Below are 16060 nucleotides of genomic sequence, written 5' to 3'. Positions count from 1 at the left end.
CCATATCTGCCCTCAGTAAGTTGAGCATGTCCATACACGGAAAGAAAAGGGAAAAAGTAGGAGAGACGACGTCAAAATTCGTAAATTGGATGGAGAAGTTTCTATCAAGTTCAGAAGTAATCAACATTTTCGACACTTTTGTCAAGTTTGACCAGTAGTTGGACCCCCCAAAAAAAAACAGTAGGTCGGAGTTTCAAAATGGCCTTACACGTTATTCAAAATAAAATGGCCTTTGGTTTTCCAACTAACATTGCACTAATTTCCTGCGCATCTGCTTTTATGTGCACATGAACAATAGACGTCAAACGTCGAATACTTGAATGTGAAAAGGAATTTTTTATTCGAACCAAACAATCAAACTATGAAATTCGAGTTTAACCTAATTGATTACGTTGTCGTATAAATAATTTTATCTCGCACTAATTTCAGGTGTTATATTGGCCATGCGGTTATCTTTTCCTTTCTCTTTTACTACTTTAAATAAAGTTATATTGATACCAATTATTTTATTTCCTTATTTTAATAAATCTAAGTAAATGAAAATATCTTAGAATCATCTCTCTATTGTAAGTAATTAAAAAATTTAATAATTTGCTTCCCTATTTTAGACGATCAGTGTTACGAATTATCCGACTACCGCTCAGTTTCATTGTCTTAGAGAATCCAATCGTGATATCTATTTACCAAAAAGAGAAAACAAAATATCATCAATTTCTACGGCAACGTAATATAGCGTGACAATACCTTTAAAGAAATAAACAATTATTTCGTCATTAAAGTTGGAATATAATTAAATAAAGAGATCTTCCAGATCCCTTGAGAATGAGAAGCAGTGAAGCACCATAGGAGCTAGTATAAAATAAAAGTCTAGGGGAAAAGAACCTTAAATTAAACAGATTCCAAAATGTAGGATGATTTTACTTTCAAGTTGGATGGAGATAGAAATTTATTCTATGACATAAAAGGCTTGTAGAATCATATCGCATTTTTATGGGCGGAGAATAAGATTGGAGGGAATACTAATCGTTCCTTGTGATTATGAGGCAAGAGTTAATTCCGTCGATTTTAAGTTAGGCAGAGTGGCCTAACAGCCCTTAAAACTTGTACATATACCAGCAGTGATTAAAAAAATTGTTTTTTTTTAGACATAATAAATAAATAAATGCATCAAAGATATGAACCGCCAATAAGTTATGATAAAAATGATGGGACCATTGAAGGAATCTCAATATAGTGCTAACTGATTTTTTTCTCATCAACCTAAAAATTGTTGCGCTAAATTACTTGTTAAAGAAAGAGATAACTAAATAAATTCATCAATGTGTGCTCTTTACTGTGAACGAAATTTCAAATTTATTCCGTGGTCCCTATTTCTTACAAGACGGTGGCACATTTAATAGAAGTTTTTATTTTGACAATTTCCATTTGAAAAAACAAAATAAAAGTAGAGACAGGGAGAACAAAATAAACATGGCGTCTGGAATTAGGTGGGCTTTATTTTTTTTTAATAATCTAGTCTTTCGCAAAAAATTGAGGAAAAAGTCGCATACTTAATTAGTCATTAACAAAATACTTTTGTGTCTCTTTTTGATTTGTGTAAACTTAATGACTTGTTTTTCAGCAAGTTTCATACCTCAACTATCTATTATTCTCCTTTACCTGTCTAAATTATCACTTTCTTTGTATTAAGATACGCCTCGATGCTGAGTGGTCAAATATTTGTTCTCAATCGACAACAGATGTATGGAGGCCAACTCAAGGTAGAGGTATGTTACGTTTTAATATAAAGAAAGTGATTATTTAAGTAGATAAATAGAATAACGAATAGTTGAAATACGAAACTTGCGAAATAATATAAGTTTAGATGTGTTTTTTTATCCTTTTTAACTCTTTTATTTATCTTTGAAAAAGATTTTTCTAATAAATCTAAAATCGGATCCTTTTAAAAAAGCGTAACTTGTTCTTGAAGAAGAAGCCAAAGTAAAGACGATATAAAGAAAGAAAGAGCAAACCAAACGTGTCCCCATAACTCCAAAAGTCGCTGGACTTGAAGCATACGCCATATAACACGTTGCTCTCTCTCTCTCTCCCATTTTCGTCACTTTTCCAGAAAAACAAACAAACAAACCCTTATTGCGGCGGTGAAAGAGATTTTCTCTTTCCGATGTCCAAAACCTAGCTACTATTCCCCTCCGCCGCCGTCGCCGCCGTTATTATGCCGACTTACACAGCAATAGCCTTCGAGAATCTTCTCGAACCTCGTAAATCCTCCTACGCAAAGCAACAACAGCTAACAAACGAGAGAAATGAAGAAGAAGAAGAAGAAAAAGTTGCACCGGCGAACCACATATATATATCACCGGCGTTGTACATAACACCTGAGCCAGCTCCGATTCCAGAAACTTCTTCTGGTTCCCTCTCTCCTTCTCCTTATGTAGTCAACCACAAGCGACGTGGCGGCGGTAGTGGAGGAGCTGCCTTTGCCAACCGGAAACTTGATGAGCAAGTTAACAATGAGAACACTGATTTAGATTTGAATTTGAATTTGAAAGAGGAGGAGGAGTTATTAGCTGTTGAGGATAATTCATTTGAAGAAGAAGAAGATGAGGGATTTTTGGATCCGAGATGTGATGTGTTTAGTATTGGAAGTGTTAATGAGGTGATGAAAGGGCTTGATTGCCGTAGCATTGTGTCTGCTCAAGGCGAATTCTTTGATGCCGATGAAGGTATAATTTTCCAATTTATTATTTGTGTGAAAAATATGTTATGTTAGAACTGCTGAAATTCTTTAATAAACTATAAGTATGTCTTTGATTTTTGTGTTCAGACCCTTCAAGTGTTTAAACTATAAGAAATGGTATGAGTTGTATCTGTTTGACCATAAAACAATTATCCTAGCAACCTCTATGTAGATCTGAATTATTGACTAGAATAAGCAATGCCTTAGCAAATTAAGATTATGTTACAATTAGCTGAATTATATTGCAGAAACATAGCAAACTTTTATGGGAATGAGAACAATTCACACGGGTGTGTGGGGCACACAAATAAAATAAGCTTGTCGTAGATGGTTTGTCCATGCCCTAGGTTAGGCAAAGTGGAAATTTTCTCCAGACTTCTCAATACTAGAAGATGGAAGTGAAGGATAGATACAAGGGAAAAATTAGTTGTCCTCAAGGTTTAGTTATGGTTGTTCCACTTGGATTCGGTTCGATTTGATCAGTGAAGTGTATGTTGTGTAGGGATAATTGTGATATTAGACAAGGTTTTTCTACTGAGCCCCTAATTTGACTTAAAAATCAGATTGGAATTGGAAAAATTGATCAAAGAAAAAGTCAGAATTGGAATGAAAATAGAGAGGGAGGGTGGGATCGCTTTCAACTATATTTTAATTGCTGTCAGACAAAATATGTTATGTTCCGTAAATAATTCCTGCAGTACAATGATGAATGTAATTGTTCTATTATAACAGCTGCTACACAAAAAAATGTCATGTTTCCTAGGTAATTCCTAAACTCTATGATGAGTGTAGTTGTTCTTTATGATGGTACCTCAGATTTCTCCTTGGAAGGATCATCTCTTAATGGATCTGCATCTGGCGCTAATATTGAATTGGAACTGCGTGCCACAAGGCTTAAACTCCTTGAGGAAATTGAAAGGAGAAAAACTGCAGAGGATGCTCTTAATATGATGCGATGTCAGTGGCAGAATATCAGTAATGTTCTATCTGGGTCAGGGTTAACACTTCCTTCACCTTCAGATGTCATTGGTGGTATGCAGTTTGATAATGCTTCAATTGAGCAGCTCTCTCAGGAAGTAATTGTCACAAGATTTGTTGCTGAAGCAATAGGAAAAGGTCAAGCTCGTGCAGAAGCTGAACTAGCTGCAGAGTCAATACTTGAATCAAAAAACCAGGAGATTTCAAGGCTGAGAGACAGGCTCCGATACTACGAGGCTGTAAATCATGAGATGTCCCAGAGAAATCAGGAAATCATTGGTAGGTGTTGCTTCTGTTACTACGTAGTTGCTACTTATAACAACTTTGATGAATGTCCCTTACCATCCAGACATTGACAGCTCTCATGATAATATTGTTGCGGTCTTGCTTCAACTTTAGTTTCCTAAAACTGAGAATCTTACAATCCCATTTAGAGAAGGACTGACTATCTAGGATGCATGTGTAGGCATCTTTACTTCTTAGACGAAATATGCATCCTATTTCCCCACTCTTGAACCAAAAAAGAGTTCTATAGACTGCTATATAATAAGCTATGGTTGCCAAATACTTCTGAGCTAGTACAAGCTTCATTTATAGTCATACACACATCTGTTCGATTAGAAGTTTCCTTAAATTAAGGTGCATCACGTGATATGAGAAAGATACAATAATGCTGGGATCCATTCTGCCCCGGTTAAAGTTGAATGGGAGTGGATTATTGCTTCTGCCAAGGGTTTATTTAACTGGTACAAAAAGTGGCACCGTGATTTGCAGCATTAATGTAGCTGAAATTTTTTATAAAACTTTTTCAAAAGATCTACCTCGTCAGTTGCCATTCTTGGCTTAAGGACCCTTGGTCAGAATTATTTTTCGGTTAGAGTTGTTGTAGCTTGGGTCAACCGTACTTCCATTTATTATTGGCCTAAAGACCCTTGGTCAGGATTGTTGTTACTTAGTCCTTTGTAGCTTTGGGAAACTACCATTTTTACATTTTGAATGTGATAGTTAAAATATATGCTTCTGTGCCACTATAAGTGATGTCATTTCTTAATCAATTTGACAATTTTCATTTCAAACATTCTGCAGATGTTGCTCGGAAGCAGCGACAGAGGAAAAGAACCCAGAGGAAGTGGCTATGGGGTTGTATAGGCCTCTCTGCTGCGATTGGCGTTTCAGTGGTTGCTTATAATTACCTGCCACAAACAAGTAAACATCAACCAATTGCAAACTCCAGTGAATCGACAGGTGCTGGCACTCACGAAACTGCCTAACATTGGTTAATTACCTCGGCCAACATGCACACACTGCAGAGTGCAGGGTTTTTAAGAAGAGTTATATGTAGGTTAGGTCTTGCGGCAAAAACATGGCCTCACGCTGCAGTTTTGCTCTAATAAAAGTTGGACGAGCTAGTTAAATCAAGAGCGTTTGCTTAGTGCCTGTGCAGATCAGATTTCGAGGCTGATAGCTATTTGCAGTTCGCTCACTTAATAATAGTGACCTGAGTTTGTCAGGTTTGTTGGGTCATTTGAGAGCATAAATATCTTTCAATGTTGATATCTCTGTATTGGGTACTGTTGACAGTTGGGTAGATGATCAGATCAGGTCACGTTTGTATACCTTAGGCGGTCAGTAGGAATGTTGTACTACCTGCTTTCAATCTGTGATATAACATTTCTATTCAGTTATTATTCAAAGAGAGAGATCTCTGTAATGTTGGTTTGGCAGCTCCGCCTTTGAAAGATAGCGTAATGCCATCTCTGCAGATGGTCTGTGAAGGGACCCTGGGTATGGGAAGTATACATAGTTGTAAGATAACTGTATGATCTGGGTAATAAAGAAAGAAAGGACTCTTAAGGGGAACTGCACATTTCTTATGTATTTTTTTATGTCAGTATAAAAAATAAAATAAAATAGAATTATCCTTACATGATGCATCCACTTAATACACATTGTCTGTGCTCCCAATTATGCCACGATTTCCAAATAGCCCTCATGGGGAAAAGTCCAGCCAAACATAGTGGAGCACTAGAAGGGAAGGCCTGCGGGGATTATGGCACTCCATTTCCGATCATGATGTATGGGACCCTTAAGAATAACTCATAACCAATCATGAACCATTTCCACCCAGGGGACTGCATTTTTAGCAACTCCTCTACCGATGTATGGGACCCTTAAGAATAACTCATAACCAATCATGAACCATTTCCACCAAAGGGACTGCATTTTTAGCAACTCCTCTACCGTTTAAGGAATATATTTGTGACTTGGAAGTCAAAAGTCCTACCCGTCTTGACGAACAAGATTAGGCTAAGACTTAAATGCAATTTTTCGTTCCCTGTCTGTATGCAAATGATCCAAGACATACAAGTTTCAGGAAAATTGGCTCTCATTGGCAGCAGGCAAACACCCAGGGATATATTATGAAACTCTATAGTATTTTGCTCAGCTCGAAATTGAACAACCACATGACAAAGTTGTTTGAGTGGAATGACTGACATGGGTGTTGGTATATCCACTGGGAAAAAGGAAGTTCGGCGGACGTCAAACCAGTATCGGGCTACCTGAGTGGGAATCATTTTGAGGCATAAAGAGCTAATTAGAAGTCGAATCAGCTGCTTAAATTGAATTTTGGTATGATATGTTTGCTGTACACAGGCAGATCCTGGAGGAACAAAAAACAAATGACTATGAATTTGCCAAATTGAGTTCAAGAAAAAAGGGTTTATGGGGTGAGAGAGGCTCGAACTCTCGACCTCAGGATTACTCAGAAGCTATGAGACCTACGCGCTAGCCAACTGCGCCACCACCCCACTGTGCATTTTGTGATTTTGTACTATTATAATACTACCAGGAAGCCACTAACTCGGCAAGGAATATAATTATTGAGCGGCACCGCAAATCCACAATAAGTGGTCATTCCAGGAATCTTCTGAAGGAACAACAAAAAGTAGCAAGAGAGAGAACTATAACACATTGAGCATCACTCCGCAAACAGTAGGAAAAGTAGCAAAAGACAGTTGTCAACGCCAAAGACATTTAAACCTCTTTATCTGCTCATTTTCTAGACCTGTAAAATCCACATGGCATGCGACAAGTTGGTGTTTCCATGGCATGATGAAGACATACTCATAAATTATAATGACGGGCGAAAGGACTTTTTGTAGTCTAAACCTTAACATTTCTGAACCAAGGAAAGCTGTTTACAAGTAGTCATTTATGTTTCCGGATGGCACTGATGCAATAGGAATTTGCCAGAAATTAAAAAAGAAAAAGGGTTTATGGGGTGAGAGAGGCTCGAACTCTCGACCTCAGGATCACTCAGAAGCTATGAGACCTACGCGCTAGCCAACTGCGCCACCACCCCATGTGATACTCTTTTTGTCTTGTACTTTCAAGTCTCAATTAGACACTAAAATTGGTTTAGTTGAACAAGCCACTTTACTTATTGTATAGTGTAAGTGTATACTTGCTAATCTAAAATATATGATGCTATTGTTCATTCTCTCTCAGGAAACGGAAGAAAATGAACTGCGGGAAACTAGATTCCATACATAAGTGAATGCTGAGATCACCAATGCGCTCAAGATGAACAACTTGTAGTTCCCATATTGAATCTTTTTCGTTTTCAACTTACCAAATTGAAATTGATGAGTGAGAAAGGTTTGAACGTATATAAAATAAAGAATGTCCGAAAAAGTATTAACCATGAACCTCATCTTACTCATTTTAAGTGAAGACACCATTGAATTATGGGTTCTAGAATTACGGGTAACGAGTGAAAAAACTCTTAAAAAGCAAATGCACTTGAATGGGTTGACATTTGATAAACAAGTAACTTTTATAGTAAATGCCACGTAAAGCATGCCTTTGGATTAGTGTGAGTATTTATCCTCTGAAAATATATACCACTAAGCATATCAACATATCGTGTGGATACTTTTTTCCTTTTCTACTCCATGGATCTATTTCGTAGGCTTAGAGTTTGGAGAAGCTAGTTTCTCAAACAAGTTTACAGAAGTTACTAATTCTCAAGTTTCGACACAAGAATAGATCTAAAATATGGTTCTAAGCTAACCCATATTTTGAAAGTGCAAATCCTGACTCTCAAGGTTCTCATCTCTTTGATTTTTCTTCACCCTTTAGACATACGAAACTCTTGTATAAATAAATGAATTTGTGCACACTTCAGAGGACGCATTTTGAACTATAAGCTCAAAAGATGATTATATAACCAAAGATAAATAATGCAAAAACAAGTGTGTTTGGATCATTCTTTCCTTGCAATACCCTTACCTGAAATCAATTACATTTGAGTGAAAACAGGCTTTAACAAATGAAAATTGAATATGCTGAGCTTCTTCTAAAATACAACTACAGTGCTCCATTTCAAATGATGAATAAGTCACAAAAGCACAACGCTTCTCATCTGCCTCAACCTGGTTAGAATCTGTGACCATGTCAGTAGAAGGTTCCAGGACCAAAGAGCTCAAAACAGAGCAATTGAGCAGGTAACTGATAATTTCTCATGTTTTCTTAGAATGCACTGTCAATCATCTATATGCCGAGGGCCAACCAAATGCAGCACATCTGAAGAGTTATTGAGTTCAGGATTTACCATGCAACAAGTGAGCAAAATCTGCCATCCTGGACACACTTTTATCACTTGGTAGCAACTTCTAGTAAATCCTGCCAACTGGTAAGTTTTTCCCTGGGTTTGTTTTTCAGACTCCCTCTCCTTTGCTCTTCATTGTCGATCTTTTCCCAGCTACCAAAAGGAACAATTTTCACGTTCCTGTTATCAAGCAATTCGAGAAGGCCCTGTCTTCCGGGCTTTGATAAGCCAGATCTTGATGTTACCACTCCTCTCACTACATCTTCTGATATGCTAGCAACCTGTTATGTCTCAATTAGCAAAGCTAACTATAATATTATAGAATTAATCCAACTAGCTCTGAATGAAAATTTCCTTGGTCATGATGATGGGAATAGTAAAGCAACAGGTTTTGTGATTGATATGCACTTACAGTTTCTTCAGCACAGTAAAGATTTGTAGCAATTATCCCAGTTGGTCCTCTCTTCAACCACCCACATACATATAAGCCTTTCTCAACTTGTGCATTTCCAGAAGCTTCGCTTAACACACGTCCTTGAATATTTGGAACAATTCCTGGAAATGCAGCCCCAGATCATTTAATTAGCAACAGTGATGGACCACACAGCAACCAAAGCTTTCATGCAGTTGATGTGAATGATGAAAACACTTGTCCAAGGGATGAGATAAAAAATGGAATCAAAAACACTAATGTGAATGGAAGTATTTGCAATCGCTAAAATAGAATATACATATGAGAATTGGAAGCTTAAAATTATAGAGAGATCTATCCAAGCAAAGAGCTGTAAGAGCAATCGACACATTGGCAATGATTTAGCTTTCATCACATACCTTTACGGTGATCAAAAGGCAAGCCATCAACAGGTATCGACTTGTAACCAACGCTCTTCAATACCAGCCTACAAACGAGTGCAGTAAAACATATCAACATTCAGTACAGAGCTCCGGAATGCAGAAAAGTAAAAAAGAGCTTACTGATGCAGTGACCAGTGACTGGCCCAGCAATATATGGCTATGAAGGCTAGAAGCAAAGGAAAGATTAAACCAAATAAAAACCATCTCTCTTGGTCCATGGGGAGGCCTCATCATAGCATTGAGTCAATTATGCACCTAATTTTAGTTGAGAAATCTATCAAAAATGGGCTTATCTCACTTTCTTTAACTTAAGGGTTTTTCTGCTAACTTAAAGGTTTTTCGAGCCGTGGAAGCAGCCACTAATGCATTAGGGTAGGCTGTCTACATCACGCCCCTTGGGGTGCGGCCCTTCCGTGGAGCCTGCTAACGCCAGATGCTTTGTGCACCGGGCTGCTTTTTTTTTTTTCGCTTTTGGTATGTCACAGAACCACTACTGGCTTTCAAACTACTCTACTCACTAGTTGTATCTTCTCAGATTTTGCTTTATCCCTCAAATCTCACCACTTCAGCTACTATAGTCTTCTTCCTCTTTTTTATTTTTTTGTTAAACATGGTGGGAATGAATCAAAAGATAGGTTTAGCTGCAAATAAAAAAGGGAATTAAAAAGCGCTTTCCTACACCACAGCAATATGAAATAAAATGTAGAACTAAAGCGGTTTCTTACATGTTATATGAGTTGGTAGATCATTTAAGAAAGAAAAGATTTTAAATGCAGGGAAACAAAGAAAACTAAAGCAGTGTACCCGCATCCCATTTCTTCAAAAAGTCCAGTACCAACTGCAATCTGTTTCCCAGAGTCAACATCTTCTGGAGGAAGAAAAAGTTCAGAGTTAGAAGTAGTTATCTCTCGTGAACAAGATCTGCAACATGCACACTTATTAATTATAACTCCGACATAATTGCAAATACTAAGTCAAGTCTTTCACATTTTTTTGAACAGTTTTATGCATGAACTACAGAAACACACACACAAAGACACACATACGTTAACGGGTAATTTGGTTTTCAAACAAGTATTGTAGATTGTAGTATCTGTACTCAACTTGCACAGACCTTGACTAATCCATCAGGCAGCATGCGACTGCCCACAAACACGTATTGGGTTAACCTGCACACCAAAGGTGGAGTAATGGGCAAATACTGAATGTTGTAACAAGAAACAGACCTGGAATCTACATTCAATTACTCTTATCTTATGCCTCAACCACTCAATCACCCGCTATTGTACAGAAATGGTAATAATGAAAAGCCTTTGGATGAATTATTGCATATGCCTTTCTCATGGTTAGTTACATTTAAAACTGAATTTACATTGTATAAGCATATGTTGAAATTGGATAGAAATATGTTTCATTAATATCCTTGGCCTATATCTCACATATATTGTCATATGTGACGGAGGCACTCTCCAACTGAAAACTTAGAAATAGGAAGAGAAATCAGTGAACTATGATGTTGCCCCATTAGCACTCACGCGGATCCTGTGGAAGGAAGGAAAAAAGAGAGCATACAGAATTGTTATGCACATTTGAGGAATAGCCATTTTATTTCTAGTTTCTTTTTAGTCATTCATGAGGTTCCAGTTTGTACAAATGATCAGGTGACTTTCGTGGAGGATCATATTATGTTGTAGATTCTCCACATGGTGCATTACCACAAAGTAACGCGCAAAAGTATCTTAATCATATTAGATGCTCTTATCCACGTATTACTAATACACTTATCACATTCTATCTCAAGTGAATAATAATATCCATGAAAACAAAGGATCCTAAAAATGAAAAGGAAAAAAAAGCACTACATCAATAAATAAAATGTACAAACAAGCATACACTCATTCAAATACATGACTTACACAAACACATAGATGCACAACTAACAAAACATAAATCCTCATCAAACAATCCTTTTGTACTGTTGTACATGCGTTTGTATACAAGATTCCCCCATCATATCAATAAAATTTTAACAACATCAGAAGTCCTCATCGGACAATGTCAAGTCCATGCTAAAATGATTATATAGAACAAAAGGTAAGAGCAGATCTATTGAGGAACATATACCCCCAAAAAGAAACAAAAAAAGGCAAGAATTTTTTTATAAGCATACAGTTCTCGCTTGACATGCTTTAACAGCATACAGTTACCTTTAAGAATTGTCCTCTCCATCCGCAAACCAGCAACATGACCACTTCTACAATCTGATTCCAGAAACCTGTCTGGTTTCCTGAAGAAAACAAAGTGCAGTTCTTTTTGACCTGGACTGCATACGGAAGCTGCCGGAGTGGCTGCCTTGGAGAGCAGTTCATGAATTCTCCTTTTAATCCGGTTATTCTTTAATTCTTCCTTTGCACACAAAACAAAAGAACAGAATATTCAACTTGGGAGATACCAAAGTTATGCATAAGACTACTGACCATAAAAGCAAAGTGAAATTCTTGTACCAAGAGGGTACAAGAAAAGGGACATAAACAGCATACAACAGCAAGCAGCCTATTACACTCTTCTTCCGAACATATCCAAGAAACAGGGGCAGATCCACAGTACGATATGTCGGTTAACGGGAACCCAGTAGTTTTTGTCTAGACCTTATATATGTATTAAAGGAATTACTAAATATCTATAAATATTTGACTATGAACCCAGTTATTGTTGCATATTAACTTGAGGTTGTTGTAGGAAGTGAGACTTGTCAAATACTATATAAGAAGACAACAACTCACACCACCAACAAATGTGGGACTCTAAGTCTCTAACCAGATAGGTTTTCCTTTCCTCAACAAGATCCAGCATCCCACATTACTCTCATTCTTGCAATTTATTTACTTATCTTTTACTTTCTCTGTTTAGAAAGATAAGTCACAGACAGAAAGATCAAATTTAAACTTATCGATGTAGTTAATGGACCATTTAGGTCCTTTTCTCTCAATCATGTGGTTGTATCCTCATTTGCTTTTCTTCTTTTTATATGGTAGTTGAAGCTAAAAGGAGGAGCAAGTTTCTATATTTCAAACGGTCTAAGGGTTTGTCACTAAAGAAAAGCAGTGAAATATATAATGCTAGTATGCTACAAAACAGTAAAGTTTAAGGGCTTTGCATTTATACATCATTTCCTAAGGAACCTGAACTAGTAATACAGATAGCGGGCATACCTCATCTGCTGGGGTTTTACTTAAATCTGCTTGTCGAATTTTAATGGACAGATCCTTGATACCTGAAGCAACATAAATTTCATTTAACAAACCAATTACTGGTGCAAATAATATTAGGCTCTAATTATCTTGCGAGAGTAAAGTTAAACGAGTAACATGATGAATGAACGTGGGGGGAACTGGAACCAGCAATCTTAGACAGACAAAAAATTCTGTGAACTCACCTAGAAGTTCACGCAGCTCTTTCGTCGTGAAGGCTGCTTGTGCTGCTCCCCGTCTTCCAACCAAATACACTTTTCTGACAATATTCAAGCATAAGCGTCATCATTTAAATTCAACATGTTTTTCTATGGTACATATTTAACTACAACATGTGATGACACTTATATTGAAAAAGACAAAAGCAGATGGCAGATGGCAGAAGGCAGACCTAATGGAGCTCTCGCTTAAAGCTGCCAAAGCATGGTCAGAGATATCAGTTGTTGCCAATTCAGTAGTTGGTCGTAAAAGGATACGCGCCACATCAAGAGCTACATTTCCCTGAACAAAAGTGAAAAATCACTTAGCAAGGAGCTACATTTCACTGTGCCTATTCTTTTATAAAGCTCTAACCAAATAAATTCTAGGGTGGTTTCCTAGAGAAGACATTGCTTCAAATGATGCAAACATGTCATGCATTTGCCAATCTCCCAATAGACAACTCAGACTATAAAGTGATGAGTTGATGGGCATATTAATGCAGTGAAGCATCCAATGTGGAGCAACATACTTTAGGTAGTATTAATTAAACACCAGAAGCTAACCCTTATTCCAGTCTAAACATTAGGAGATAAGATGTCCACATAATAACTCTGGTTATCGTTGAATTATACAACACCATGAAGACAGAAAGAGATAAGAGGAAAACATTTGGTAGGCTAATTATCAACCCAAAAGAGAGGTATAGGGACTTGTTCCATTGGTTTAGTTTAATTTTAACAAAAAAATAATTATTAACCCAAAAGAAGACGCGCTATGCTATTTTATATTTAAGCAAATATTTCTTTTTTAGTAACAGTAGTGTCCGAGTTTTCCAGAATTTTTAATGACGGTATCGGATAACTTTGTCCATCAATGCTTAGGTAGATGGAAGAAAAAACCTACCTATTGTTTTTTGCCTCCATTTGGACTTGAACATGAGACTTCGTGATTTTCCTCCCGCTTCATTCACCACTAGGCCACACCTTTGGGTGCACGCAATTTGTGGTTTAAATTTAAGCAAATATTGGCTTATTTTTATATTTTTTTTGAAGTGGAATACACGTGTCATTGAAAGTTCAATAAATAATACTAGTAAAAGATAAACAAGCAACTTATCCAATGAGACAATCTATAGCAACAAGATCTAACCATGAACATCGGTAATGTTCCTTAGAAGTACAATTTTACCACAGTTGGACCACTGGCTACACATGTAATAGTATTATGGGCATTATATAGACATACCTGACCAATAATAACAGCAGTATCGGAGCTCTTCAAATCTGGTGCCAGATTTCTGCAGTCTGGGTGGCCATTATACCACCAAACAAATTCTCTGGCAGCGTATATCCCAGCCAACTCCTACAAGACATGCAGCGATAGATGGATAAACAGAAACTATGTCTCTTTAAGAAATAACAGGAATTTAGTGGTAGAAGATTGATCAAATGACACCATCAGTAATATTTTTTGATTGTTATGACACCATCACTAATACTTATTTCCTTAGACACTAGTTATAAAGCAAGGAAACTCAACAAAGCCACCCCTTGAATATACATACTTCTCCAGGTATTCTTAAAGCTTGATCACTTTCAGCACCATAAGAAAGCACCACCTGCAAAATGATATATTAACTTCGAATCTGGTGAATACTACATACTGCACCAGACAAGTAAAAAATGTCAGAGAATCAAATGCATCCTCATCACCGTATAGAGTCTTACCGCATCATATAATTCACGCAGCTCAGCCAAAGATATGGAGCCTCCAAGCGACACATTCCCAATGAACGAGCAACGTCCATTTTGAGCAACCCGAGAAAATTGGTTCGTCACAATCTGTTGCAAGTATTCTGGTAAACTAAGCATTAATAAGAGCAGCTATCAGGAAGTTGTAAAATTAAAAAAAATTCCAAAACGGTATTTTAAAACGCTCCTGTTCGTGCAGCAAGATATTGTTTGCTGGGTTATTACTTGATAATTGCTTTCTGTCTCAAATTGAAGCATACTCTTCATCACTTAAAAATACTTTGGTTAACTCTATAGAGAAATACAAGATGGGTAATTTGTTATTTATAAGTAAGAAATATACTACTTCTTATCTCCAGAAAAGGATGACGAAGTATACAATATGAGGGTCAAAGTCTAAATTTTAATGTGAATTCAGATATGGGATTCTCAATCTTTTGGAGACAAATTTACAAACCTGGATTGGATTATATAAAAAGTACTATAAACAACCATAGCTTAAAGTATTTAAGATGGTCACATAAAATTTGTTCCCTTCTCCAAATAGTAATATGTCATATAAAATAAAATAGAGGAGGTACTATTAGAACTACACAAATAATATAAAGATGCAAACTTATGCATTGAAAAAGAAAGTTCAAAAATTTCAAGGTGAGCTGAAAAAAGTCTCAAAAAGTGAAAAGGTTTATCAGAGGAGATTATTCATTTTTTCCTGCTTCTGTTTCCATATTTGCACACTTCTATAGCAACAACAACAAAATACCCAGTGAAATCCCACAAAGTGGGGTCTGGGGAGGGTAGAATGTACGCAGGCCTTACCTCTACCTTGGAAAGGTAGAGAGGCTGTTTCCTGTAGACCCTCAGCATAAGAAAACACACTTCTATAGCTACATGTTAATTTTTGCCCAGCTAATTAACTTTTAAAAGATACTTCTGCCTTGCCCACTCCTCTTAGGGTTCGTCCTGTATTTCCCTCCAACCGCCTTGCCCTATTGCCACCACTATTACGAAAAAAGAAATACAATAAAAGTAAAAGACCTTTGTTTCAGGATGATCAGGAGCCACACCAGACCTGACTAATCCAAATGGCGTCGGTAACCGATCAACTATATCAACTTCAGCTCCCTCATGAGCTTTCAAAATCTGTCAATTGTAGTATTCAAAAACAAAGTTTTCCCAACTTCAATCGGAAAAATGAGAAACTGTAGAAAGTTCAAAGCAGTACCTTATCGGCAGTGTAGAACCCGGCAGGTCCGCTCCCCACGATGCAAACGCGTAATGGATCTGAAGAAACAGTGGAAAAGCTTTTGAGTGCTCTTGAAACAGCCATTTCCCCAAAATTTGTCAATCGAGAAAGTTGGTCCCGTTTCCTCTGCTAACGAGTTATTATGCCATTAGCTACTTCCAACGGGTTGTTGTTTTAAACATGTAACCATTTGCAATATATTTAAGATATAGCCATGATCTGAAAAGAGCATCGAGACTCAAATCGGCTTATTGCGGACCTGTTTGTAAAGCCACCCATGTTATTGGAATAGAGTGTTAAGTAGGGTGTAATTAGATAGTTTGGTATAATTGTCAGGTTAAGTAATTACGTGATCAGCATGTAATTGGTGCAATTGGAAGGGAGTAATCATTTTTTTGTGCGGCTTGTCCTTCAAAGCCACTGGTC

General features: G+C 37.0%; 2 protein-coding genes and 2 non-coding genes across 6 annotated transcripts; 1 reads left to right on the top strand and 3 right to left on the bottom strand.

Moving 5' to 3' along the window:
* The first annotated feature begins 2082 nt into the window (after window positions 1–2082).
* LOC132064445 (uncharacterized) lies at window positions 2083–5442 on the top strand. The gene is made up of 3 exons (XM_059457425.1): window positions 2083–2726; window positions 3557–3997; window positions 4805–5442. The coding sequence occupies exons 1-3, from the start codon at window positions 2216–2218 to the stop codon at window positions 4987–4989; spliced, it is 1137 nt and encodes a 378-aa protein (XP_059313408.1). The 5' UTR covers window positions 2083–2215; the 3' UTR covers window positions 4990–5442.
* A 1001-nt stretch (window positions 5443–6443) lies between these two features.
* On the bottom strand, window positions 6444–6528 carry TRNAM-CAU (transfer RNA methionine (anticodon CAU)). The gene is given in 2 exon segments: window positions 6444–6479; window positions 6491–6528. It is a non-coding gene; the product is annotated as a tRNA-Met (tRNA).
* Window positions 6529–6997: 469 nt separating this feature from the next.
* Window positions 6998–7082, bottom strand: TRNAM-CAU (transfer RNA methionine (anticodon CAU)). The gene is given in 2 exon segments: window positions 6998–7033; window positions 7045–7082. It is a non-coding gene; the product is annotated as a tRNA-Met (tRNA).
* An 833-nt stretch (window positions 7083–7915) lies between these two features.
* LOC132064444 (NADPH:adrenodoxin oxidoreductase, mitochondrial) lies at window positions 7916–15791 on the bottom strand. Of its 3 annotated transcripts, none has more exons than XM_059457423.1 (14): window positions 15614–15791; window positions 15427–15531; window positions 14365–14478; window positions 14202–14255; window positions 13883–13999; window positions 12828–12937; window positions 12622–12695; window positions 12398–12459; window positions 11393–11591; window positions 9990–10053; window positions 9162–9229; window positions 8743–8885; window positions 8334–8611; window positions 7916–8165 (listed from the first exon to the last, which is right to left on the bottom strand). In XM_059457423.1, the coding sequence occupies exons 1-13, from the start codon at window positions 15716–15718 to the stop codon at window positions 8378–8380; spliced, it is 1449 nt and encodes a 482-aa protein (XP_059313406.1). In that variant the 5' UTR covers window positions 15719–15791; the 3' UTR covers window positions 7916–8165; window positions 8334–8377. The 3 variants fall into 3 exon arrangements, with proteins under 3 accessions (XP_059313406.1, XP_059313407.1, XP_059313405.1); XM_059457424.1 differs by having other exon boundaries at window positions 7916–8154; XM_059457422.1 differs by having other exon boundaries at window positions 7916–8611.
* Window positions 15792–16060: the final 269 nt, after the last annotated feature.

This window comes from Lycium ferocissimum, chromosome 7 (genome assembly GCF_029784015.1).
Source record: "Lycium ferocissimum isolate CSIRO_LF1 chromosome 7, AGI_CSIRO_Lferr_CH_V1, whole genome shotgun sequence".
NCBI lineage: Eukaryota > Viridiplantae > Streptophyta > Magnoliopsida > Solanales > Solanaceae > Lycium > Lycium ferocissimum.
Note: the sequence above shows the minus strand (reverse complement) of the source record. Positions and strands in the feature narration are given on the sequence as shown.

Bases quoted from the DNA above. Each gene is read 5' to 3' on its own strand.
- LOC132064445 (XM_059457425.1), top strand. From the start codon at position 2,216: ATGCCGACTTACACAGCAATAGCCTTCGAGAATCTTCTCGAACCTCGT. The intron at 2,727-3,556 runs GTATAATTTTCC...ATGGTACCTCAG, and splicing joins ATTCTTTGATGCCGATGAAG to ATTTCTCCTTGGAAGGATCA. The intron at 3,998-4,804 runs GTAGGTGTTGCT...AACATTCTGCAG, and splicing joins GAGAAATCAGGAAATCATTG to ATGTTGCTCGGAAGCAGCGA.
- LOC132064444 (XM_059457422.1), bottom strand. From the start codon at position 15,718: ATGGCTGTTTCAAGAGCACTCAAAAGCTTTTCCACTGTTTCTTCAGAT. The intron at 14,479-15,426 runs GTCTTTTACTTT...TACTTGCAACAG, and splicing joins CTGATCATCCTGAAACAAAG to ATTGTGACGAACCAATTTTC. The intron at 14,000-14,201 runs GTATGTATATTC...CATGTCTTGTAG, and splicing joins CTTTAAGAATACCTGGAGAA to GAGTTGGCTGGGATATACGC.